At 50.6% G+C, this 23,524-nt stretch overlaps 2 protein-coding genes across 6 annotated transcripts in view; one reads left to right on the plus strand and one right to left on the minus strand.

Moving 5' to 3' along the window:
- TRIP10 (thyroid hormone receptor interactor 10) overlaps window positions 1–9,615 on the plus strand; it is an 80,583-nt gene extending 70,968 nt beyond the window's left edge. For all 3 annotated transcript variants that reach the window (XM_035140377.3, XM_035140379.3, XM_035140378.3), the window contains 3 exons: window positions 2,767–2,891; window positions 4,847–4,977; window positions 8,042–9,615. In XM_035140377.3, the coding sequence (XP_034996268.1) occupies window positions 2,767–2,891; window positions 4,847–4,977; window positions 8,042–8,190 (405 nt within the window). In that variant the 3' untranslated portion in view covers window positions 8,191–9,615. The remainder of the gene's footprint in view (window positions 1–2,766; window positions 2,892–4,846; window positions 4,978–8,041) is intronic.
- A 360-nt stretch (window positions 9,616–9,975) lies between these two features.
- Window positions 9,976–23,524, minus strand: part of SH2D3A (SH2 domain containing 3A) — a 32,406-nt gene continuing 18,857 nt past the window's right edge. For all 3 annotated transcript variants that reach the window (XM_035140376.3, XM_088658806.1, XM_088658805.1), the window contains 5 exons: window positions 16,549–16,664; window positions 14,663–14,834; window positions 13,593–13,704; window positions 12,063–12,254; window positions 9,976–10,684 (listed from right to left, as the gene is read on the minus strand). In XM_035140376.3, coding sequence (XP_034996267.1) covers window positions 10,533–10,684; window positions 12,063–12,254; window positions 13,593–13,704; window positions 14,663–14,834; window positions 16,549–16,664 — 744 coding nt within the window. In that variant the 3' untranslated portion in view covers window positions 9,976–10,532. The remainder of the gene's footprint in view (window positions 10,685–12,062; window positions 12,255–13,592; window positions 13,705–14,662; window positions 14,835–16,548; window positions 16,665–23,524) is intronic.

Genomic DNA, 23,524 nt, shown 5'->3' on the forward strand with positions numbered 1-23,524 from the left:
TAGATTTAGCAGTGTAACCAGAAAGGACCAAAATCCACAAAGAAATCTCTTTTAACTATTTATTATAAAACAGTTAAACAAAGTAAAATGCAACAGTTCTCAAGAAAAGGGAATACAAAGATAAAACAAGAAAAGCATAACTAAACTTACGAATACAAACTTAAGGCAAAGTTGAAATCAAGACCATCTCTCCATCTCGGGCAAATCGCAGTCAAGAGCCATTGGCAAACCTCAGTCTCTCTTAGGCTCCTTGAAGAGGAACAGAACAGCAGTACCCTGCTGGGCCATTTTGCAAGACAAAAGGACAATAGAGCCCACCTCTTACAGACTTAAATCTCCAAAACCCTCGAGGTATTCCACGTGGGCTTACAGGTCATTATCCAATCTACGTGGGTTTTGGCGTTTGAATAATCCAATCAAAAGTTCCACAACCTTTTGTCCTGTCAATCAATTAGAGGCTACACAGATGCCTTGTGTTTACCCATTAATCAACCTGCAGGGCAATTAACACTCTCAGTTCCCAGCACACACCGGAGGACCCTTCCTCCCTAATTCCTTATCACATCGGAATGTAAGATTTCACAGCTGCAGAGTTGGGGAAATTATAGGCATCAAAGAACAGGATAGGAGTCAAAAATCCTCTTTCTCAGAGTTCAAGAGTTTAGATTCCCATGCCATTCTCTCTCTCGATGGCCAGGGTCCCATGAGGCTTTGCAACTCCCATGGTGCTCTGCACAAACCAAGGGTAGGAATACACATAGACTCATGACAGGCGAGTTTGACCAAATTATAGTTTCTGTGTGAATTTATGCCTATGATTCCTCTATAAATTAACACTGTCTCTTCTCACGCTGGTATCTTGCCAAGTCCGTACAAGAATTCTTCTCTCAGCCGGCAGCAGCCATCTTTGATCAGTCACCACAAACCAGATCTTTACACTCCTGTAGTATTTCGCTCCCGATCGCTTCTCGAGATAGATAGCCTTTCCAGGGGGAGAATTGTTAGGCGTAATTTTACTTTTGTAGATCCGACCCGGGCAGCAATTTATTTGCCATTTATATCAGTAACCCACGGTTAGGGAACCTCCTCATTGGGCCTACAGGGCCATTTCAAGCAAGTCACGGCCACCTGGATCAGGTGATAGACCTGTTTCCACCAAAAGATGTTTGCAATTGTTCATGAGGTCTAGTGGGGCACTTCTGCAAGCTGCGCATTTGCCCTCACCATTTGATTTCAACCGTGAGGGCAAAAAAATGTCACTTCAATGATGGGTAGATGAGCCGTCCCGCCCACCTGCTGTATTTGGCCTACTGGAGGGGGTGGAGATATGGGCTGCTGGCCAGATCCAGTTGCCCACTTCTTCAATAGCCCTGTAAACTGTGCTTCACACCGTATCTGATGCTATTTTTCTAGAGAAAGAGGAGCTGGAACTCACCGTGAAAACGTCCCTCGTTCTCTTATAACGGCAGTGGCCCCCATAGACAAAAGACCTGAACTATTAACAGATTAGGGTGTGCCTAGCAAGTGTGAGATGGAGGTGATTTTGTGATCGTCTCCAGACAGTGGTAGGGTCAGGCATTTGCCAAGATCCACTGCCTGACTCTACTCTCTTGGCACAGAAGCCACCCAGGCCAGGCCAGAGACAAAATGGGAGGGTTCTCCGCTGGCACATCTTCCAGGTTGAAGGGGCCAGCTGAGAGTGCCTTGGCTGCGGTCCCAAATTTATTGGATCTGAACTAGAGACTTCCTAGTTCAGGTCCTTTGCCATCTTACCAATAGCTGTTGATATACAGTCATACCTTGGTTTTCGAACAGAATGCGTTCCGGAAGCCCATGTTCGGAAACCAAGATGCGGCTTCTGATTGGCTGCAGGAGCGTCCTGCAGCCAATCGGAAGCCATGCTGGACGTTCGGCTTCCGAGCCAAAGTTCGCAAACCGGAACACCTCCTTCCGGGTTTGCGGCGTTCGAGTTCCAAGTTGTTCGTGAACTAAGCTGTACAAAAACCCGAGGTGCAACTGTACATTACTGCTCATTAGAATGGACAAAAGCTGCAGCCCTACTGCTATTCATTCCCATGACATTTGCGCAGAGCAGCTTCCTGACAAGTTACACTGAGGGAGGGGGAGGAGCAATCTGTCCTTTTTTTTTACCCTGAGCATCACAGCATCTTCAGGTAGCCCTGAATGTCGTGTGTGGAAGCCTGATTAGAACAGGGATGGATGAAACATTGGGGGCGGGGGGGAGGGCCTTGTTTTCTTCAGTGGATCATTGTGGCCATCCACACATTTTCATTCTTCAAGAAGCCACAGCAGACAGGACAGCTGTGCAAACAACCCAGGCACCACTGTGGGGAAGATGAGGGACGTGGCTGGTGCTGTGGTCTAAACCACTGAGCCTCTTGGGCTTGCTGATCAGAAGGTCGGCGGTTCGAATGAGCTCCCGTTGCTGTGTCCCAGCTCCTGCCAACCTAGCAGTTCGAAAGCACGCCAGTGCGAGTAGATAAATAGGTACTGCTGTGGCAGGAAGATAAATGGTGTTTCTATGTGCTCTGGTTTCCGTCTCTGTGTTCCATTGCGCCAGAAGCGGCTTAGTCATGCTGGCCACATGACCCGGAAAGCTCTGTGGACAAACGCCGGCTCCCTCGGCCTGAAAGCGAGATGAGCGCTGCAACCCCCGAAGCGCCGTTGACTGGACTTAACCTTCCAGGGGTCCTTTACCTTTGACCTGTGCAGTGAAATTCCTAACCCGTGTCCCTTCTTCTATAGGCTTGGTTGGCAGATGCAGAGAGCAGGATGTTGAGCAACCGACCGGATAGCGTCACACGCTACAACCGCCACTTGGATCATGCAAGCGCCTTGAACAACAACAATTGCTCACATGACAAAGACAGGTGAGAGCTGGGTTTGCAGGGCAAGGTGCAGGACTTCTGGCTGCCCCGTAGCAGTGTGGAAAGGGCCCTCTTTTTTATGAACAGAAGATGAGCCAGGGTTTGGGGCATTTGAATCTCTGCAAGTCCCTGGAAGGGCTGCTTTGCTGCAGTAGAACAACTTGCTGCTTGGTAGCATGTTGGCATGAGTTACATCAGCTGAGCTGCTCGTTGGAACGGAGCCAAGGCCTCAAAACTTCCTTGAGCATCAGATTCATTTTTAATTACTTAAGTTTCCATACTGCCCTGTGCCCGCAGGTCTCAGGGCAGTTTACAAGAGAAAATCACAATATATACATAATCGAAAACAAAAGCAAACCAATAACCTCTCAAACACATTGGATTATTATTTTTGACATTAGTTAAGGGTTCGTGTATCATGTGTTTTTAAAGTCTTTAAAAGTTGTTACACACTGGGGGGCTATCTCAAGACCTTCCCCATTAATATAAGGAATTGTAAATAACATGGTTAAAGCAGAAGGGGGAATGAGATCCGAATCTGAAAAAAGCCAATACAGTACAGTGGTACCTTGGTACTCAAACAGCTTGGCTCCTGAACAAATTGGCTCCTGAATGCCGCAAACCCAGAAGTAAGTTTTCTGGGTTGCAAACATTTTTGGGAAGCCGAACTTCCGACGCGGCTTCCGCTTGAGTGCAGGAAGCTCCTGCGACCAATTGGAAGGTGCGCCTTGTTTTCTTTTTGAACGGTTTCAGGAGTCGGACTCTCGGAATGGATTAAGTTTGAGAACCAAGGTACCACTGTACACATACTTACAAGAACCTTATTACAGGTTCTCATTAACTCTTCCTAGTTTTTGGTATATCCAGTTTGCTTGAACCCCCCCCCCCCCGCACCTCCGTCTAAAGAGTTAACTTTGGGGACATGAAATTGTCCCTAAGCCCTGAATGTTACAGGCTGGAGAGAGAAGCAGCAAGAAAAGTCAAGACACGTCCAGTTGCTTCTATTCCTAGAAGCAGTGGAGACCTAGCCTATGGCTGTGGCTGATGTCAGTTGCTTTTGTGATGGTATTATCCCCTTCCATAGTCTCATGGAGAGCCAGTGTGGTGTAGTGGTTAAGAGCGGTAGACTCGTAATCTGGGGAACCGGGTTCACGTCTCCGTTCCTCCATATGCAGCTGCTGGGTGACCTTGGGCTAGCCACACTTCTCTGAAGTCTCTGAGCCCCACTCACCTCACAGAGTGTTTGTTGTGGAGGAGGAAGGGAAAGGAGAATGTTAGCCACTTTGAGACTCCTTTGGGTAATGATAAAGCGGGATATCAAATCCAAACTACTCTTCTTCTTCTTCTTCTTCTTCTTCTTCTTCTTCTTCTTCTTCTTCTTCTTCTTCTTCTTCTTCTTCTTCTTCTTCTTCTTCTTCTTCTTCTTCTTCTTCTTCTTCTTCTTCTTCTTCTTCTTCTTCTTCTTCTTCTGTTGTAATCTTGCACCACCAGGCCCCCAAGTCTCTTCCTAGACTGAGGCCTGTTGCTTTTTCCAGTTTGCAACGCGGTGCTTCTGGAAAGCAACCTGGAGCTCGCAAAGATCAGTAGAAGAAGACAGGAACTACAGAAAAGGTAGATTTGTGCAGGTTAGCAGCTGAATCGTCCTACCTTTTGGGCCAGGGAAGGGATTGTTTGCTTTTTGGTAAGGAGAACACTTTTTTTCTTCTCTCTTCCGATTCTTTGGTTTTTCTCCCATCTCCATCCCATTAACTGGTACTGACCCTCCTGGCTCTTGGTCAGATTCAGTCATTGCCGCTTGCGGTGCAGCATAAATACGGAGGTCCTGAATATCAGAGGGAAGCATTTGTCTAAAGGAAGCTCTTGCGGGAGAGCCCAGCAGCCCTGGTTCCTTGACTTGCTTTGATCCCGGTACTGGAGAGAGAACCAGCTCCACTCTCTTTTCTCCCTTCTCCTTGCAGCCTCAACACTACCCACTCCGATGAGAACCAGGACGCACTCAACCAGCCCATCTACACCGAGTTTGATGACGACTTTGAGGAGGAGTTGACGTCTCCCATAGGCACCTGTGTGGCTCTCTATCAGTTTGAAGGTACCTGCTCAGCAATATTGCCCAGTTACTACCTTTGCAAGGAACAGTGGTGCTGCTTTTGGACTGTGCTGTTTGGAATGTGCTATTTCACCCTGCTAACTTAGCAGCCCCGCCTTGTGAAGGATGCAGTGGCCGGGGCGGGCTCCTTTTGGCCTATATGGCTTTGCCTAAGAAAGAGGCCCAGTCTTATTCTCTTCCTGCCCCACCAGCACAGTTTTCTAACAAAAAGTAGTTCCTTGTATCCGGAAACTGCAATTCCTCATGCTATAAGTTATAGAGCAGTGGTTCCCAACAGGTGGTCCGTGGACCCCCAGGGGTCCGCGAGCTATGCCAGAGGGGTCCGCAAGATGCTATTAGAATAAAAAATATATTAAATATATTTCGTATGAAAACAGATTTTTTGTTTTGGCCGCTTCCTGCACGAGCAGAGTCTAGCGCAAAACTAGAATTAGATAGAGGCAGTAGTTCTGCTGTATGCCGTTAGGTGGCGCTTTACAAACACTACTGTTTTGCAAAGAGGCAGCGCGCGCATTCTACTAACGCTCACCTCCCCAAGATGCTTTGCGCGCGTCGGCTTCATTTGTGCGCTACTGCGCAGGTACCCTGTCTTCTCCATTCCCCTCCCTCCCCCCTGGCGCGCGCCGCCTCTTTGCAAAACAGTAGTGTTTGTAAACAAAGCAAGCATTTTCTTCCATGTGTTTCATGGAAAACAAATATAGGAATCGGCTCGACATGCGGTCGGATTTCAGAGTGAAAGTTTCAAGTTTGGAACCTAATATTTCAGAAATAATGGACTCAAAGGACAGATTTAACTTATCTCATTAAGAACTGAAAATTAAAACTAACTGTATACTGATGGAGTACTCTGTTGTAACTGTAAAAAACGTATAAATATAAAATATAAAAAGACTCTTAATTTGGCTCTCACTTTTTAATTTTAGGATTAGGAATTAATGGGGGTCCTTGTCACAATAGCGGCTCGATGAGGGGTCCTCGAGAAAATTTTGTTGGGAACCCCTGTTATAGAGAAAGCAAAGGTAGCCATGGTGCCTTGAAGTGGGGGAGGAACTCAAGATCCACATCATTTACACTGCATAAAAAGGTAAAGGGGCCCCTGGCCGTTAAGTCCAGTTGTGGACGACTCTGGGGTTGCGGCGCTCATCTCGCTTTACTTGCCGAGGGAGCCGGCGTTTGTCCGCAGACAGCTTGCGGGTCATGTGGCCAGCATGGCAAACCAGAGCAGTGCACAGAAACGCCGTTTACCTTCCCGCCGGAGCGGTACCTATTTATCTACTTGCACTTTAACGTGCTTTCAAACTGCTAGGTTGCATAAATCCCCACAAATTGTTTTATTTGTAAAGCATGTGCGAAAGGATCCAATTTGCACTATTGTTTCATTGGGGCTTCTACCACTGCACACTTTCACCCCTCAAAATAATAATAATTTATTATTTATACCCCGCCCATCTAGCTGAATTTCCCCAGCCACTCTGGGTGGCTCCCAACAGAATATTAAAAACACAATAAAACATCAAGCATTAAAAACTTCCCTAAACAGGGCTGCCTTCAGATGTCTTCTAAAAGTCAGATAGTTGTTTATTTCCTTGACATCTGATGGGAGGGCGTTCCACAGGGCGGGTGCCACCACTGAGAAGGCCCTCTGCCCGGTTCCCTGTAACCTCACTTCTCGCAGTGAGGGAACCGACAGAAGACTCTGAACAATGGGGGTGGAGACGCTCCTTCAGGTATACTTCCATTGAGCAATTCCTCTAGCTTCTTGCAATTTCAGGTGGTATTGCCCACACTTAAAACACACATATCTCGCTCAGATAGGAGGCCACTGGGAGCCTCAAGGCAAAGGGGCTGCTTGGGCCTTAATCTGCTTAGCTCCAGCAATGCTGCAGTCTCAGAAGCCCCCATACAGGGAACCTGTGACTCTCCAGATGTTGCTCAACTCCAGCCACACCCAGGGATGATGGTCATTGTAAACAGGCAAGGTCTGGAGGGCTGCAGGATCCCTTCTCTTGCAATGGATTCTTCCCCTACACCTCCTTAGCTTATTTATGCAGCAAGATGGATGGCGGCGTAGGCAACTTGTCTATGGGAACAGGATGCTTCTAGTCTGATCCAGCAGGGACCGACCGTACATTCCTATGGGGAACTTTCTTCTTTTAAGTGCAGTAGCGAAAAGGGAAATTTCCTTTCCTGCACTTTGGCAGACCCTCAGCACGCAAATAGTCCTGTCACAGGACGTCCCCCTCCCTCCCTAGAGAGCTAGTGGCTCATCCAAGATGGCAAAGCTCACCCCATACAGTCTTTCTGGGGCTGTGGAGGGGTTGCTACAGCTGTGTCCCTGTCGATGTCCTGGCTGGGGACACCGATCGAGTATCCCAGCCGCATGGGCTATGGAGGCGGAGCTAAACCAACCTAAATAAAGTCAATCTTAACTTACACAAGGGCTATGGAAACCACTGCTGCTTTTAATTTGTCTGGGACAGAGGTTGGTCAAGTCCTGGCTTCTTCTTTTCACATCCACCCCATGTTCCAAGCTTGCTGTGGTTGTCACTGGTTTGTACATCTCCTGCTACAGTTCTACTTTTGGGCATAGGTGGTGCTGTGGTCTAAACCACTGAGCCCTCTTGAGCTTGCCGATCAGAAGGTTAACGGTTCGAATCCCCTTGACGGGGTGAGCTCCCGTTGCTCTGTCCCAGCTCCCGCCAATCTAGCAGTCCGAAAGCATGCCAGTGCAAGTAAATAAATAGGTACTGCTGTGGTGGGAAAGTAAACAGCGTTTCCGTGTGCTCTGGTTTCCATCACAGTGTCCCATTGCGTCAGAAGCGGTTTAGTCTTGCTGGCCCCGTCACCCGGAAAGATGTCTGTGGACAAACGCTGGCTCCCTCAGCCTGAAAGCAAGATGAGCGCCACAACCCCAGAGTCGCCTTTGACTGGACTTAACCGTCCAGGGGTCCTTTGCCTTTACCCTTTTTTTCTTTAGAGTTATTCCTTAAGTTTCGGCTCACTTGCCGGCTTGCTTGCTCTCCCCTCCCCAACCCCTCCACTCCAGGTTCCAGTGAAGGTACGATCTCCATGCTGGAGGGCGAAGAACTCGGCTTGATGGAGGAGGACAAGGGCGATGGATGGACCCGTGTGCGGCGAAGCAAAGGGGGCGAGGGGTACGTCCCCACTTCCTACCTGCGGGTCAACCTAAACTGAGTGCCGAGTTGGCCGTGGTACGAGGCCTGCGGCTTGGAGACTTCCGAGTCAACAGCAGGGCGCGAGTGGAAGAGAGGTGCAGTGTTTCAGCTGACTGGGGGAACGACGGTGTGATGCCCGCTGTGGGTGACCCCCGTCCAAGAAGGAAGGACACACCAAATCACCACTGCAGAAACTAGGGGAGGCGACTTGCTTGCCTGAAGAGAAGAAATGATGGCTGCAACCTGCTCAAGATCTTGGATAAGAGCCATGGGGGAGGAGGGGGGGAATTGGTCTCCATGCTGATGATGTGCCCCCAACCAGTAATTCCCCTTCCCTCCCTCCCTCCCCACCCACCATGCCTTTGGAGGCAAGCCTAGCTACACTAGATCCCTTGCAAAATGTTCTCTAGCAGGAACGGATCAAAACGTGTCGCTTGCTTCCTCCTTTAGCATCGGTTGCAGTTTTGCATCAAGGAAGGGGATTCCTCGCTTCCCGCCTCTAGCCTGGGTGGGTCACCCGTAGCGTGCGCGCAATTGGCGTGGCATGCCTGGGGGGCATTGCTTCCTCTCTCCCAGCTGCCCTGGGCAAAATGCCTTCTCATGGGGGCGAGGTGGCAGCCGTCCCCTCAGTAGGGCTGGTCGGAGCAGAGCTCTCTTTAAGGAATCAGTAGCTGCTTTGCACTGCAAGTCAGTAGACTCTGTGTGTTTGTGTGTATGCATGTGTACCAGTGAGAAGGGAGCCGGATTGAAAGGAAGCCTTTAACTTGCACCCTCATGCCACTGTGCCTGCCATTGGCTTTCTGGGGTAGGGTGGAGGGAGAACCGGGTTGTGAATAGCTGCTTGGCAAGGCAGTCGGCTGCTATTGCTACTACCACCTGTGCTCAGAGGGCAGGCCAAATGCCACAGCGGCATCAAACCACACCCAGCTCCTCTTTCCTTGAAATGCACTTTATTTTTCCTGGATTGATTGGCCTGGCCCCTTCAGCCATTCAGAAGTGCCTACTCCCTGGAGTCACTACCCTGAAACCCCAAGCCTTTGCCACTGGGGACAGCCATCAATTACTTCCTGCCCCCCAGATCTGTGGACTTTCGTGTGGCTTTGTTTTGTTTCCTTAAAAACAAAAAGAGGACTCTTAACATATTAGCCTTTTTATACAGTGACCAATTTATTTTACCACTCAGTTTAGCTTCTTACTCACATAATCGGTAAAACGTCCCTGGCTCTTAACCCTGGTTCTCCCATAAAGCATGGAGGGGGGGGAAGGGGATTTTTTTGGGGGGTGGGGCCGAGCCACAGTCTCTCTCTCGAGATGTAGAATGTATTTGCTGGTGCCTTTTTACACTTTATGTAAATAGCAGACAAAATTTAGCTTGTGCAGTTGACTGTTTCTCTGGCCTCCCAAGTGCGGGTTTTTTAAGAAGTTTATAAAAATGCTAGATGGCTGTGTATGTCGATCATTTGGGAGCGAGTGGACTACCCCCTGTCCCTATTTATCACAAAGACCCCCCTGCCAACCAACCTTTCTGCCCCCTCTTTATCATAAGCTGCCTCTATGGCATAGACGGCAGCAAATTATGAAACAGCAATTAGCAAAGCAAGGGTGTTAGGAGACCCGGGGCCCTTCAGCCTCCCATCAGCCGGCAGCCCCCCAGAATTAGGTTATGGGTTGCTGGAAGACCACCATTTACCAATTTCTACAGCAGAGCTGCGGTGAGATGAAGGAGTTTTGTAACTTGAGGGGGGTTTTTTGGGGTGGGGGGGTGCCCAACTGCTTAAGATTAATTACATCCAGTTCTAGAAAGAACAATTCCTCAAGTACCTCCTTTAATTTTGGAGTGGGGAGACACCTTCCAACATCAGTATTCGGCAAATGCCACTAATCCGGCGCTAAGTTTCAGCAGCCTTGGTCCAACAGAAGAGGTGTGTAAAGTGTAACTTCCTGGGTTCTAAAACCATGCCTGTAATCTCAGATTTCCCCACCTGTAGCATTCTTAATCGGCATTCTAACTAGAGTAGGATGGGAACAGAATGCTTCCACCACCACATAGTAGTAACAAAGGCCTTTGACGGCTTTCCACCTGTTCAGTCTCCAGCAAAGGCAGCCTGTATTCTCAAAGGCTGGGAAAGGCACCAATGGCCTCAGGTAGCATAGAAAGACGGCCGTTTCCTAGAAGGAACGTCTATCTCACCGAAAAGTCTCGGCTCCTTGCGAACGCTGCCGTCTGCGCCTTCCAGTCCCGGAAGTGTACTCCCAGAAGCAGCAGGCGCTTCTTCCTTTGGCTTCTTGACAAATTACTCTTTGCCATTCCCTGCCTGCATCCCAGCTGGTGTGTCAGGAGTGCAAAACTCTTAGTCCCGTTCATTCCAATTTCTGGGAAAGGACAGTCAGGATCTGTTCAAATTTCTTGTGCCTCTCCACCCGGTCCACATCGGCTCCCCTGCTGCCCCAGAATAAGCGGAGGGAAAACTCAGTCTGGAATGCTTCCAGGAGTTCTGGAGTTCCTTGGAACCCTGGAGAGAAGGGATAAAAAGCAGCCATGAGGCTTCAGCAGTTGTCAGTGGGGAATGAGAGAGCTACACCTAGGTCAGGCACCAGGCATGCCCACAAGAGAGGTGGCTCAAGGTGTGAAGTTGCACATTATAAGCTCAAGAGAGAAGCAGGCCCAGGACAAAACGAAACAGCAGTTTGAGCAATGCTGGCTTAACGGTAAGGCTCACCACTAAATCACATTCTTTAGATGCCACAATGCCAGGTAGAAGAATGGGCAGCCTCTCTGGGCCACAATGGCTCTTTTGTGCATCAGCTTAAAGACACGTGCATGAAAACATTAAGGAAGCATGAAAAGGAATACCTCTGCTTGAGGCACCAGGTGTTGTCTGTGCAGAATTCAGATCCTGAGCAAAGCAGATTATGATGTTAACACAAGCAACAGCAGCCACAGTGGACAGGTACAGCGTGTCTCAAATTTAACCCCCTGAGCTTCAGGGAAAAGAACTAACAGGCTTCTCAAGCAGTTCTACAAGACATGACCTCCTGTGGGTTGGTTCTCGCTATCTAGCTTTTTTATTGGAAAGGCAGAAAAGCTGGCTGGAGAAGGGAGAGAGTGCTTGTGTGGGGCTAAGAGAAGCAAATAATGAATGTGCAGAAGCCTCCTCTGCCTGGAATAAAATGTAGGCTAGGGAAGGCCTTGGCACACGTTGGACGTGTGCCTGAGAGGCCTCGCTTCCAGGATCCCCTCGGGTGCTTTTGTGATGTGCAAACTACACCTCTAGCCAACCTTCCCAAAAATATCTCGCTGTTTCACATTTTCAGCACCAACGTGGCTACAGGATTTGACTGAGGACACCCAACAGTCGCTTGCCTGGATTTTTTTGGGGGGGGGGCAACGGGGTATGCATCTGCACATGAACACATGGCATTCATGGAGGGAATGGGAATGTTTCTGCTGGACCTAGGAAACCATGCTGCAGAACTTGGCTGGCAGGCAAAATACAGTCCAGCAGCAGCAGCAGCAGCAGCCCCTTTTGCCATGGCAAAAGTCAGTGATGGAACAGCTGCCTGCCTGCCAGATTTCAATTTAGAAAGCCCAGGTTCCAACCCCTACACAGCCATGGCACTCACTTTGCCGCTGGATGCATCTGTCTGTTTCTGCAGCTCAGCCAACTCTTGTTTCCTTAACTTTTTATTTTTCGGTTTCTGAAAATCTCTACAACAAACCATCCCCATGTACTGCACCCGCCAAGAAACGTTCCAGGCATATGCATGGATGTAAATGTTTGAGAGAATAAAATGTAAGTCTCATATACTCTAACCTGAGCACAAAATGAGACTGTAAAGGGACAAGGCTGCCAATCTCTGGCTCATCAGGACTGTCAAGAGCTACCCTACCTTGGAGCTTTGCTTCAGCACTGATCCGGTAGGCACTGGCGTTGGTGGCCATGAACCGAGCTGCTTCCAATGTCCGTAGAAGAGCATCACAGGTCTCCTCATTGCTACCCCAGGCTTCTTCTCCTTCCATAAGGCAGAGGAGGGGCAGGATGTGGGGAACTGCAACCTCTTTCAGGGAGGGGACTGAATTCCCTGTGGGGCAGAAGCACAAATCACTTTGTAATTAAATTATTTTTTTAAAGAAGAAAAATGGAAGGGGCCACAACTAGAAGAGCCCATGCCTTGCAGGCAGAAGTCCTGTATTCGATTCCTGACATCTCCAGTTAAAAGGACTCCAGCAGCCTTTTTCTAATAGGAAAGACCTTAAGGAGTTGCCATTGGTCACAGTAGGCAGCGCTAACAGGCTGACTTTTGCAAATTCTCAAAAATGCTGCTGCTTCAATTGAGCTCAATAAGTAAATTAATGATGCTTTTTTAAAAACAAAAAATGGAGCTTCAGGAGACAGTAGGAGAGTAATGGTATATTAGATGCAAGTATATAGGAAGGATGAAATGTTCCTCCAACAGCCTGTGCACATACTCATATGGGTGTCATCAAACTGCAGGGAGAGCCCACAGAGAGTGGTCCCTAGCCAGAGACAAGGTAGTTGCCGCCATCCACACCTGATTCCAAGATGGGGAGGCATAGCTGCCAAGTCTCCCGTATTCCCTGGGAAACCCCCGTTTTTCCAGCTGCCCCCAGCCGAAAAAACGATTTTTTTTGTTTTTTCCCGGTTTGTTCTGGCACGGCGGCCATTTTGGACCTGGGCGGACCATGCTCAGAAGCGACTTTTGATGCTGCTTTGCCCAGTTCCAAAATGGCTGCAGTGCGACTTCTGGTGCGGTGGCCATTTTGGAACAGGGCAGAGCAGCATCAAAAGTCGCTTCTGAGCATGCTCCGCCCAGTTCCAAAATGGCGGCAGCGCTACTTCCGCTCTGCTACTTCCGGTCCAGTTCCTTATTTCTCGGGCCGGAACTTGGCAGGTATGTGGGGAGGCAGCATTGCATTCACATCACCCCCAACTCACCCTGCACAAGCTTCTTCCATGCTCTTCCCCTGGGCCGCCATGTAAATGGGGCTGTAGCCAAACACTGCCTTCTGAGAGGAGGGTACAAAAGTGATCTGATCTTGAGATGGGGGAGGGGCTGCAATGACAAGCCAAGAGCAGCCATAGTGTTTAGTACCAAAGCATGGAAACGAAGGGTTTCAGAAGGGTACCAAATGGTTTTAAATAGGTCCCTTCCAACTTTACAATTCTATGGTTCTAGCAAAGCCCTTCCTGTGAACTGTGGCACAGGCAGAAGATCCAAACATAGCCTCCCATGTGGAGGCCACAAAAATAAACGTCTGTGGGGTTGTACACCGTGTGACAGCTGCAAACCACAACTAGGTTCAAGCGTATGGAAAGGGAGCCATAGAACCGTGTCATGACAGACGCCATATTCTGCATCCTCAGGCCTGCCTCCGTCAACATGGCTAAGAGGCCTCACCTTCAGCCCGGTTCAGGCACCCCATGAGAGGCTTCAACATCTTCTCAAAAGTGATGGCGCTCTGCGTGTGGTTCTGGCGCAGGTGCCTCCATGTTTGTTCCAGCCGTGTGATCTGTAGAGGGAGAAGCAGAGCCAAACTTACTGGACTAGCTACCAGCACAGACTTGTGTGTCACAAGAAGACTTGAGCGATTGGCCTGGTAAGGTTTAAAAAAACACACACCCAGAGAGCTCTGTTGAGGATATACAGGATGGAAATGTGTTAAATCCACACAAGGGGGTCAATAAGTCTGTCTATGCAAACTTCAGCATAACAGCACAGCGCCTCTCTTATATTCACACCCTGTGGTTGGGCAAATTCAAATTCAACCCCTTTCACTGGAATTAATCTGCACATTTTTTTCTGAACCTCTTGGCCTGGAATGGCAAGTTCAGGACCAAAATAAGGGCTGGCATTATCAGTACGTGCAGATTTATCGAGGTATAACTTTGTACGTGCCATGAGCAGAGACTTTTTAATGAAACGTCAGAAGAATTCAAGGAGGAGGTTGATAACTGGGATGAAGCCTCCCTATTCGGAGGAAACGTAGCTCTGTTAAAATATCCACACTCTCATGCTCTAAAGCAGTGTTTCCCAACCTTGTGCCTCCAGATGTTTTGAGACTACAATTCCCATCATCCCTAGCTAGCAAGACCAGTGGTCAGGAATGATGGGAATTGTAGTCCAAAAACAGCTGGAGGCACAAGGTTGGGAAACACTGCTCTAAAGCACATTACACCCTTCAGTGAGGCCCAGAAACTTGATGCTTTTTTTTCAGATGAAAGTGGGGTGAGGGGAGGAGAGATCGCGACAGCCATTTAACAGCAAGTCAGGCCCCCACAACACACAAAGTGCGAGCAGGGCTGGCTTTTCCAAAGGGCCGCACTTGTCTGTGGCCCACTACACAATCCTCCTGGGCAAACAGCTGCTCCACAGCCTTGGCTTTCCACCCCCTGCGGCAGATCCTCTTGTGACCAGAGTGTTGGCAAGTGCCTTACAGTTCATTTCACTCTCCTCTATTCCTCTCTCACCTGCGGCAGCTGCAAGGCTTTCATCACAGCAGAGAGGGCAAAGAGGTCCCCTGCTGACTTCCACAGCTCTACCGCCAGCTGAATGATCTTGTGCAGAGTGGCCGCCCGCTCAGCTGCGGACCCTGTGCAGCCTAGGATGTCCACAGCGATGCCCAGAGCGATGAGGTGGTGCCTGAGGGTTGGCAAAGAGGGAATCTTGAGTGGACAGACAGGGGTTTCTGCTGCCCTCAAAACAAACACAGTCTACCGTACCATTTTCTATGGCATCAGGGCTCTCGCCCAGAAGCAATGACCGATTAATTAAGAGTTTTATTTTGTCCTCCCACGACATCACCACGAGAGGGTGCTGCGCCACAGAAAATGAATATGAAAACTCACTTAAAAAGGTCCTCCCATCTTATCCAATGCTAAATGTGTTTGAATATACCCATGATTCAGGAAATTCTTAATCCCATCACCTACCAGTAGAACATAATTTTATACTTCTGCTGAGTGTTCAAATAACATCACAATCACATTATATTGCAAACCCTTGCAAACATAGGAGCGAACTCGGGGGGGAGGGGGCGATGTCCCTTTGCCCCCCCCAATAAAATATTTGAGGAGGCTGCCCCCCCACCAATGTTGATGGGCATTGCCACTCAAATGGTGTGTGTGCACATCATGTGATTATGTGGGGTGGGGTTTACCTCCCCCCCCAATATTCAAGTTGGCACCCCTGCTTGCAAGGTAGGCAAGCAGGATTATTCCCCTATTGCAGCTGTGGGGCTGACATTGCGAGAGTCTGCCTAAGGCACAGAGCGAACTCAGAACCAGGCACATCCCCAAATCCTTAGACTCTTAGCCACTCCACCTTATCAAAAAGGTGTGCCATAAATTTTAATAAGCAAATAAACATTCCAAACTCAGGAGCACAGCAGCAGTTTTGTGGGCTTGAGGCATGTCTGGCAAACGCTCCAGTTTCAATACCACACCTTGAGTTTCTCACCACAAATGTTTCAACTCTCAAGGCTTTGAATTTTGCACGTGTGATTGGGGAAACACGTCTTGGGGGGAAACACTCAGTTTTTCAGATTAGCCAGAATCGCATCACAACCCAGGTGTAAAACTCAACATGGTGCATATAGAGCAGGCACGTCCAACAGGTAGATCGAGATCTACTGGTAGATCACTGGACGTCTGTGATAGATCACTGGTAGGCCACTGGCTCCCCCTAAAAAAAGCCCTACAACTTTGACCTGAACCCCTAAAAAATGGGCCTTTCTCCTTCCTAAAAAAAGCTCAAGAATTTTGACCTGAACCTCCAAAAAGGGGGTAGATCACTGCCAGTTTTTAACTCTGTGAGTAGATCACAGTCTCTTGGGAGTTGGCCACCCCTGATATAGAGGATTGTGCTGCTGTTGCTGCTCAGACTATTAAAGTGAATACGGTCAAACAGTTGCCAACTGGTAACCTCTCACCGAGTAGTTACAAGATCGCAGTGCTGTTAGCTATTTATCTGGAGCTCCTTCTGGCCAGAGGCTGGGTGACTCCCTGTAAAAACCCTCTTCCTGGATTTTTCCCTTGCTGAATTTCCCACTCGAACATGTTGCCACTTGGCAAACAGCTCTGCATACTCATCTCAAGCCCTAGAAGGAGGAAAAATGCAGCCAACACACACACAAAATTTTCAGAACACTCAGCCAAGGAAAATTCTTTACCGCCTCCTAATGCATTCATTAGCAAAGTTTTCAATTTGCATACTGACCTGGTTCCCCCCCAAGCTCTCTCTCACAAACACAAAAACCCACAAGCAACCAACTCCTGGAGTAGCTGTGGTCATCCTAGGAATACCAGCCTCCCCTCTTGGGCAGTCTGCTCCATTGCCCACTCCCAACTGTCAATACCTTTCTAGCAAGTCTTGCCGCAACTGATGCCCTTGAGGGAGGGTTATAAGCTCCAGGCCTGAGCTGACCCCCATTGCCCGTTGCTGCTCCTTGGATACTCCAATGATTCTGGCAACCTGAAGAATAAAAGGGGGGCATTTTGGGGAAAGGGTGAGGAACTTGAAGCAGCCAACGGCCTCCCTTCCTCCATTTCGCTCCCCAGGCTGGTTTCCCTTGTGGGCTGCCATAGGTAAGCAAGCATAAAAATCTGCTTTCTGTGACTGGAGGTGCACAACGAGAAGTGCTCAGGTGGGCATCCAAGAACCAAATGCGAACATAATGTGGTAGTAAAATAATCATTTTTGGGATCTAGCATGTGAGAACCTTCCCTGGTCCATTAGAGCGAGGAGGGATCAGGCATTTTAGGAATCAGAACATTTCTTTGAATGCACTATGATAGGAATGCAAAAATGCAACCCACATGCATTTTTCCCCGTTTAAAAACGAGTCGGCCTTCTCCACATCGCTTCCTATGGACCACTCCTGCTCTCTGTACAACACAGCTCCAATCTCACGGCTCTCCATTGCCTTCATAAGGCTTGTAAAAACTTCACAATTAATCCCTGGTGTGAGGGACAGGGGATATCGCGAAGTCCCTCCCCTCCTGAGTTCAAGCCCGTCCCCGAGCAAAGGGGAAAGCAGGGAGAGTTCCGATTCCAGTGGGGAAGCAGGAAGTCGTGTCCGAGGCTCAGGCAAGGTAGAGGAGCCAGGGTCCCAGGTGGGACAGGAAGGGGCAAGTAAGGGGGGAAGACCCATCCCCCCAACTCCAGAATTACGCAGGAAGAGGAGGGGCAAGAGGATGGGTCTGCCAAAGCTTTTGTGTTGGAGAAAGACGCGCCAAAAGCCATTAGGAGGTTCTGAAACCGACTGACAACATCGCTCCGTGTAAATAGCAATGACTTGAGCACTGTAAATACGCAGCACCAATAAAAGAATAAAATGCAGAGCTGCGTAGCGTCGTTACTCTGAAGTAGTCCACTCCGGCCACTGTGACAGCAACCTCCTAATCCTTTTTGGGCTACTTTGGAGTTGCCGGGATGAGCGTGTCAGAGGCGGAGAAGTGGCGGCAGATCGCTGAGCAAGCCCAGCTAGAACTGCAACAGCTGTCGCTGCAGGCGCAGGGAGAATTGAAGGCAGCTAAAGAGGAGACTAAGAAGGTCCAGGACGACCGGCTACAACTTGCGGAACAGGTGAGAGAGCTCCAGGAAAAAGAGCAGCATTTAAGGGCGGTGGCGGTAGACCTCCAAAACAAGCTGGATGCAGAGAAAAACAAGGCGGGAGGGGCACCCCAAGTCCAAGTGCTGCCAGGAAGGAGAGCCGGGACCCTAGTAAGCAAGTTCAATGGAGACCCGAAGGAGTTTCAGGGCTTTGAGACTGAGATTGTGTATGCTCTTGAGCTGCACCACGATGAGTTCCCTGATGATGAGCACAGAGTAGCGTTTATTGTGGAGCACCTTACAGGGGCGGCCAGGGAGTGGCTAAGACCGTTAATTGCAACAAGGAATCCTTGCATGAAGAATGTCAAACTATTTCTAGAAGGTTTGAAAACGATGTATTCGTCCGATAGTCATATGGACCAGACTAAGGAGGAACTTCATAATTTACGCCAAGGAAATATGACAGTTCGCGCGTATTGGGCGAAATTCACCATGCTGGTGCACAGATTGGGGTGGGATCTGGAGTCTGCCCCAATGCAAGCGGCGTTTTACTTGGGGTTGCATGAGGAGGTGAAGGATGAGCTCTCGAGAGGTCCAAAGCCCAGTAATATGGATCAACTGAGCAAAGCGGCTCTGGCGGTGGGGGTGAGGCAGGAATCCAGATGGAGCGACAAGCAAGCAACGCGCGCAAAGCGGGCTTGGTTCCCACGGTCGCAGGAGAAGCCACTCCCTCAACAACCCTTTCAAGCCACGCCTGGGGCCAGTCAGGACCAGGAACCCATGCAGATTGATAGCGCGCGCGCGCGGGCTTTTCAAACCCCAGCGGCGCCAAGACGCAAGGAGGGAAGGGGTGGGAATTGCTTTCTCTGCAACTCCCCCCAGCATCTCGTCAGAGACTGCCCACATCGCAGGGAGTGGCAAGGAAAGGCGGGAACGGTTGTGCCCTCCCCCACTGACGCAGCACCACAGCAGGGAAACGGGAAAGCCTGGCTGCAGGAGACAAGGGGCGGCAGCCAGGCACAGTCAGCAGACAACAGCCCCAGCCCACCCACCCGCACAGAGAGGAGCAGAGCCAGCCCACCCCTCCCAGAGCAGGAGTGGTTCTAGAAGTGACGCTCACGCTCCCAAATGGCTATCCATTGACGGTCCTCGCCCTAATTGACAGTGGTGCCTCAGCCAACTTCTTCTCGAGAAACTTTGCAGAAGAGCACCAGATCCAGCTTCTGCAGCTGGATTTTCCTCTGCACGTGGCAACCATTGACGGCAGAGAGCTGCTGGGAGGGGCCATCACTCATCAAACCCCCCCCATGAGAATGACGGTTGGAAGGCACTCAGAGACACTGGCATTCAACGTCACCACCATCTCAGACCCCCCAATCGTTTTGGGCATGAGCTGGCTGGCGCGCCACGACCCCTCCATAAGTTGGCATCAGAGATGCATCACTTTTGGATCGGACTTTTGCCTGGAACATTGCATGCAGCACCAACCAGGGGAGGGGCCTCCGATAGCCACGGTGGCCACCATGCACGTCAAAGGGGGTGAGGCGATACCCAAACCATACTGGGACCTGCAGGAGGTCTTCAGTGAAGCGGAGTCCGACCACCTGCCCCCACACAGGCCTTTTGACTGCCAGATCAACCTGGTGCCTGGGGCAACTATACCCCCAGCCAAGCTGTACGCCATGTCAGACCAGGAACTGGAGGATCTGCGCGCTTTTATCGACAAGAACCTCAAGCGGGGGTTCATCAGAGAAAGCAAGGCAGCAGGGGGCAGCCCGGTCTTCTGGGTGGACAAGAAAGACACGCAACAGCGCCGTCTTGTGGTGGATTTTAGACGGCTGAATTCGGTGACAGAGCCAGTGGCTTTCCCCATGCCCAGAGTGGATGATCTCCTGACAGCGGCACGCAGAGGCAAGATTTTCACCAAGCTAGACCTGAGGGGGGCGTACAACTTGATCAGGATCCGGGAAGGCGATGAGTGGAAAACCACGATGTTCACGCCTCTGGGCTCTTTTGAATATCTGGTGATGCCCTTCGGGTTGCAAGGGGGCTCAGCATGCTTCCAGGCCTTCATGCACCACGTCCTGGGGTCCCTACTCTTCAGGAAATGCTTGGTCTTTCTGGATGACATCCTTATTTACTCCAACGACCCAGTGCAGCACGTGAAGGACGTCAGGGAGGTGTTACAGCGCCTGAAGGAGAACCACCTGTATGTGAAGCTGGAGAAGTGCAAGTTTCACACCAAGGAGGTGGACTTCCTGGGCTACAAGCTGTCAGACAAGGGGCTGGCAATGGACAAGGACAAGGTGCAGACCATCCTGGACTGGCACAGCCCCAGGACGCGCAAAGATGCCCAACGCCTACTAGGCTTTGCCAACTTCTACAGGAAGTTCATCAAGAACTTCTCTCGAGTTACGGCTCCCATCACTGACTGCCTGAGAGGCAAGCAGAAGTTCAGGTGGACACCAGAGGCGCAAGCAGCGTTCGAAAGCCTCAAGAGGGTGTTCGCCTCAGACCAGAACCTGTTCCACGTGGTTCAGGACGCGCCCCTACGCATTGAAACAGATGCTTCTGATAAGGCTGTGGGCGCCATTTTGTTGCAACTGGACGCCAACAGAGAGTGGAGACCCTGTGCCTTCTTCTCCAGGAAGTTGACCCAGCCCGAGCGAAACTACACAGTTTTTGATCGGGAACTTCTTGCGATCCACGCGGCGTTCCAGCACTGGAGACACTTCCTGGTGGGCGCCAAGCACCCCATCCAGGTGTGCACAGACCACAAGAACCTGGAGTTCTGGAGAACTGCCAGGGTGCTCAACCAGCGGCAGATACGGTGGGCGGAGTTCTTCTCGAACTTCAACTTCTCCATACACTACATCCCAGGAGAGCAGAATGTCAGGGCGGATGCCCTCTCCCGCAAGCCAGAGTACATGGAGGAGGAGGCGCCACCAGCCCCAAGGCACATTTTCCCCCCGTCGGCATGGTCCTGCGGAGCAGCAGTGGTGAGCGAGGCAGAACTCACAGCACTGACGGCAGCGGATGAATTTGCCAACCGCATCTTCAGAGAACTGAGAGGGGGGAGGGAGCAGGCAAAAGACTTTGCAGAACGCAGAGGGCTGCTTTTCTACAAGGGTGCGCTGTACCTACCCACCACCCAGCTTCGACGTACGGTCCTCAAGCAGATGCACGACAACCCTACAGCGGGGCATTTTGGAAGGGACAAGACCACTCACCTAGTCATGAGACACTTCTGGTGGCCAGGGGTGAGGGAAGATGTTCGAGACTATGTAAGGGGCTGTACCACCTGCCAGCGGGCGAAGGTGGTCAGAGCAGCGCCACCAGGGTTGCTGGAGCCCTTAGCCACACCACACAGGCCGTGGGAAGTGGTGTCCATGGACTTCATCACAGATCTGCCTTCGTCCAGGGGTAAGACTGCAGTGTTGGTGGTGGTGGACCTCATGTCCAAAATGTGTCACTTTATACCGTGTGCCAGGGCAGTCTCGGCAGAAGAGACAGCCAAACTGTTTGTTGATCACATTTTCAGACTGCATGGATTACCTTTAAGGGTTATTTCGGATCGTGGCCGCCAATTTGTTTCCAGGTTCTGGCGGCGGCTCATGAACCTCCTGCAGGTGGAGGTCAGCTTGTCGACGGCTAGACACCCGCAGACCAACGGACAAGCGGAGAGGGTCAACGCCATTCTGCAGCAGTACCTGAGATGCTACGTCAGCCAGCGGCAAACGGACTGGGTGGATCGCTTGCCACTAGCAGAATTTGCCTACAACAATGCAGTGCACGTCTCCACAGGGGTGTCGCCCTTTAAGGCCAATTACGGGCGCGACCTCAGATCTTTCCCAGAGAGGGAGAGGGAGGAGGAGGAGGAGGGCCCACAGGCTGAGGATTGGGCAGAGGAACTGGAGACGGTGCACCAGCAGCTCAGAGAACACTTGGAGAGGGCCAAGGAAGCGTACAAAAAGGGGGCAGATCGCCACAGGCGACAAGGGGAGGTCATCAGGGTGGGGGACAAGGTGTGGTTGTCCTCGGAGGGCCTTCCCACCAGAGGGAGGTGCAAAAAGCTGGCACCCAAATGGCTGGGCCCCTTCACGGTCACGCAACAGGTCAACCCGGTGGCATACAGGCTGGCACTGCCAGAGGACATGAGGGTGCATCCAGTGTTTCATAGATCGCTGCTGTCGCCGTACAGGGAAAGCAGCAGGCTCAGAGACAGCGAACAAACCCCCGAGGGAGGGGGGGAGAGGGAAAGCAGGGAGCAACTCAATGAGGCCACGGCCATCCTGGATTCAAGGTGGGGGGTGGGGGGCCTGGAGTACCTCATGGCATGGGAGGATGCTCCACCGTCCCAGAATGAATGGGTTCCCGCCACTCAGATACAGGAGGAATTCTTGGTGGAAGAATTTCACGCCCTCTTTCCCCACAGACCCAAGCCCTGGCACATGGAAAGGGAGGGGGAGGAGGAGGAGGCACGGGAGAACAGCTCACCATGGCGCTGGGAAGCGGAGTTTGAGGAACCAGAGGATGAGGTATGGGTGTCGCCAAGATCCACCCAGTCAGAGGAAGGAGCAGATTGGCAAAACATTTTTACCCCCACCAGCTCTGACGCCACGGACTTTTTGGGATTCCCGTCCTCCCAGGCGGAAGGGGGGGGCTCGCAGGACTGGGGGGAGGTGTTCACACCAACGGGCTCGGAGAGCACCGAGTTTTTAGGCTTCCAGTCGTCACCGACACATGGGGGGGGCCTGGGGAGGGGTGAAGGAGAGCTTGGGAGGGGGGTGGATGTGAGGGACAGGGGATATCGCGAAGTCCCTCCCCTCCTGAGTTCAAGCCCGTCCCCGAGCAAAGGGGAAAGCAGGGAGAGTTCCGATTCCAGTGGGGAAGCAGGAAGTCGTGTCCGAGGCTCAGGCAAGGTAGAGGAGCCAGGGTCCCAGGTGGGACAGGAAGGGGCAAGTAAGGGGGGAAGACCCATCCCCCCAACTCCAGAATTACGCAGGAAGAGGAGGGGCAAGAGGATGGGTCTGCCAAAGCTTTTGTGTTGGAGAAAGACGCGCCAAAAGCCATTAGGAGGTTCTGAAACCGACTGACAACATCGCTCCGTGTAAATAGCAATGACTTGAGCACTGTAAATACGCAGCACCAATAAAAGAATAAAATGCAGAGCTGCGTAGCGTCGTTACTCTGAAGTAGTCCACTCCGGCCACTGTGACACCTGGCTTAAAAGCAAACCCATCTCTTCTGAATTTTGTTAATTCAGAATTTTGTTAAACAAAATTAAAACAGTGCCTTAAATAGCACATGTGCAAGAATAAGCAAGAGGGCTGAAGGAAGGGAAATCTTGGCTCCAAAGCTTTCTGCTCTGAGATTTATTCATTGATTTTAAAAGAAAAGTAAAACTCCACCTTGTCATGTTTCGTTCTCAGGGCAATACCATGCATCTCTCTCTCTGTCTTGAGATGCAGTAAAGACAAAGGTTACCTACCTCTTAACCAAGGCAGGTCTCATCCTTAATTATTTAGTTTATTATACTTTTACCATCTAGGATGGACTGTGAGCGGGCTTCAGAAGGATAACAGTGTGTCAGTCTGTTAAACAACAGTGTTTTGGGGCACCTCGTAGGCCAACAAAGATATCAGCTTTTGTGAGTCACAGAGCAGTTTGTCACATAAACGATGGTCTAGCCAGCCAACAAAAGCTCTTGGCACAGTCCATCTGTCAATTTTTGCATCATCTTAAAAAGAGCGAAAGCTTTCCAATTTATGCTTATGGGC

This window comes from Zootoca vivipara, chromosome 15 (genome assembly GCF_965207765.1).
Source record: "Zootoca vivipara chromosome 15, rZooViv2.hap1.1, whole genome shotgun sequence".
Taxonomy (NCBI): domain Eukaryota; kingdom Metazoa; phylum Chordata; class Lepidosauria; order Squamata; family Lacertidae; genus Zootoca; species Zootoca vivipara.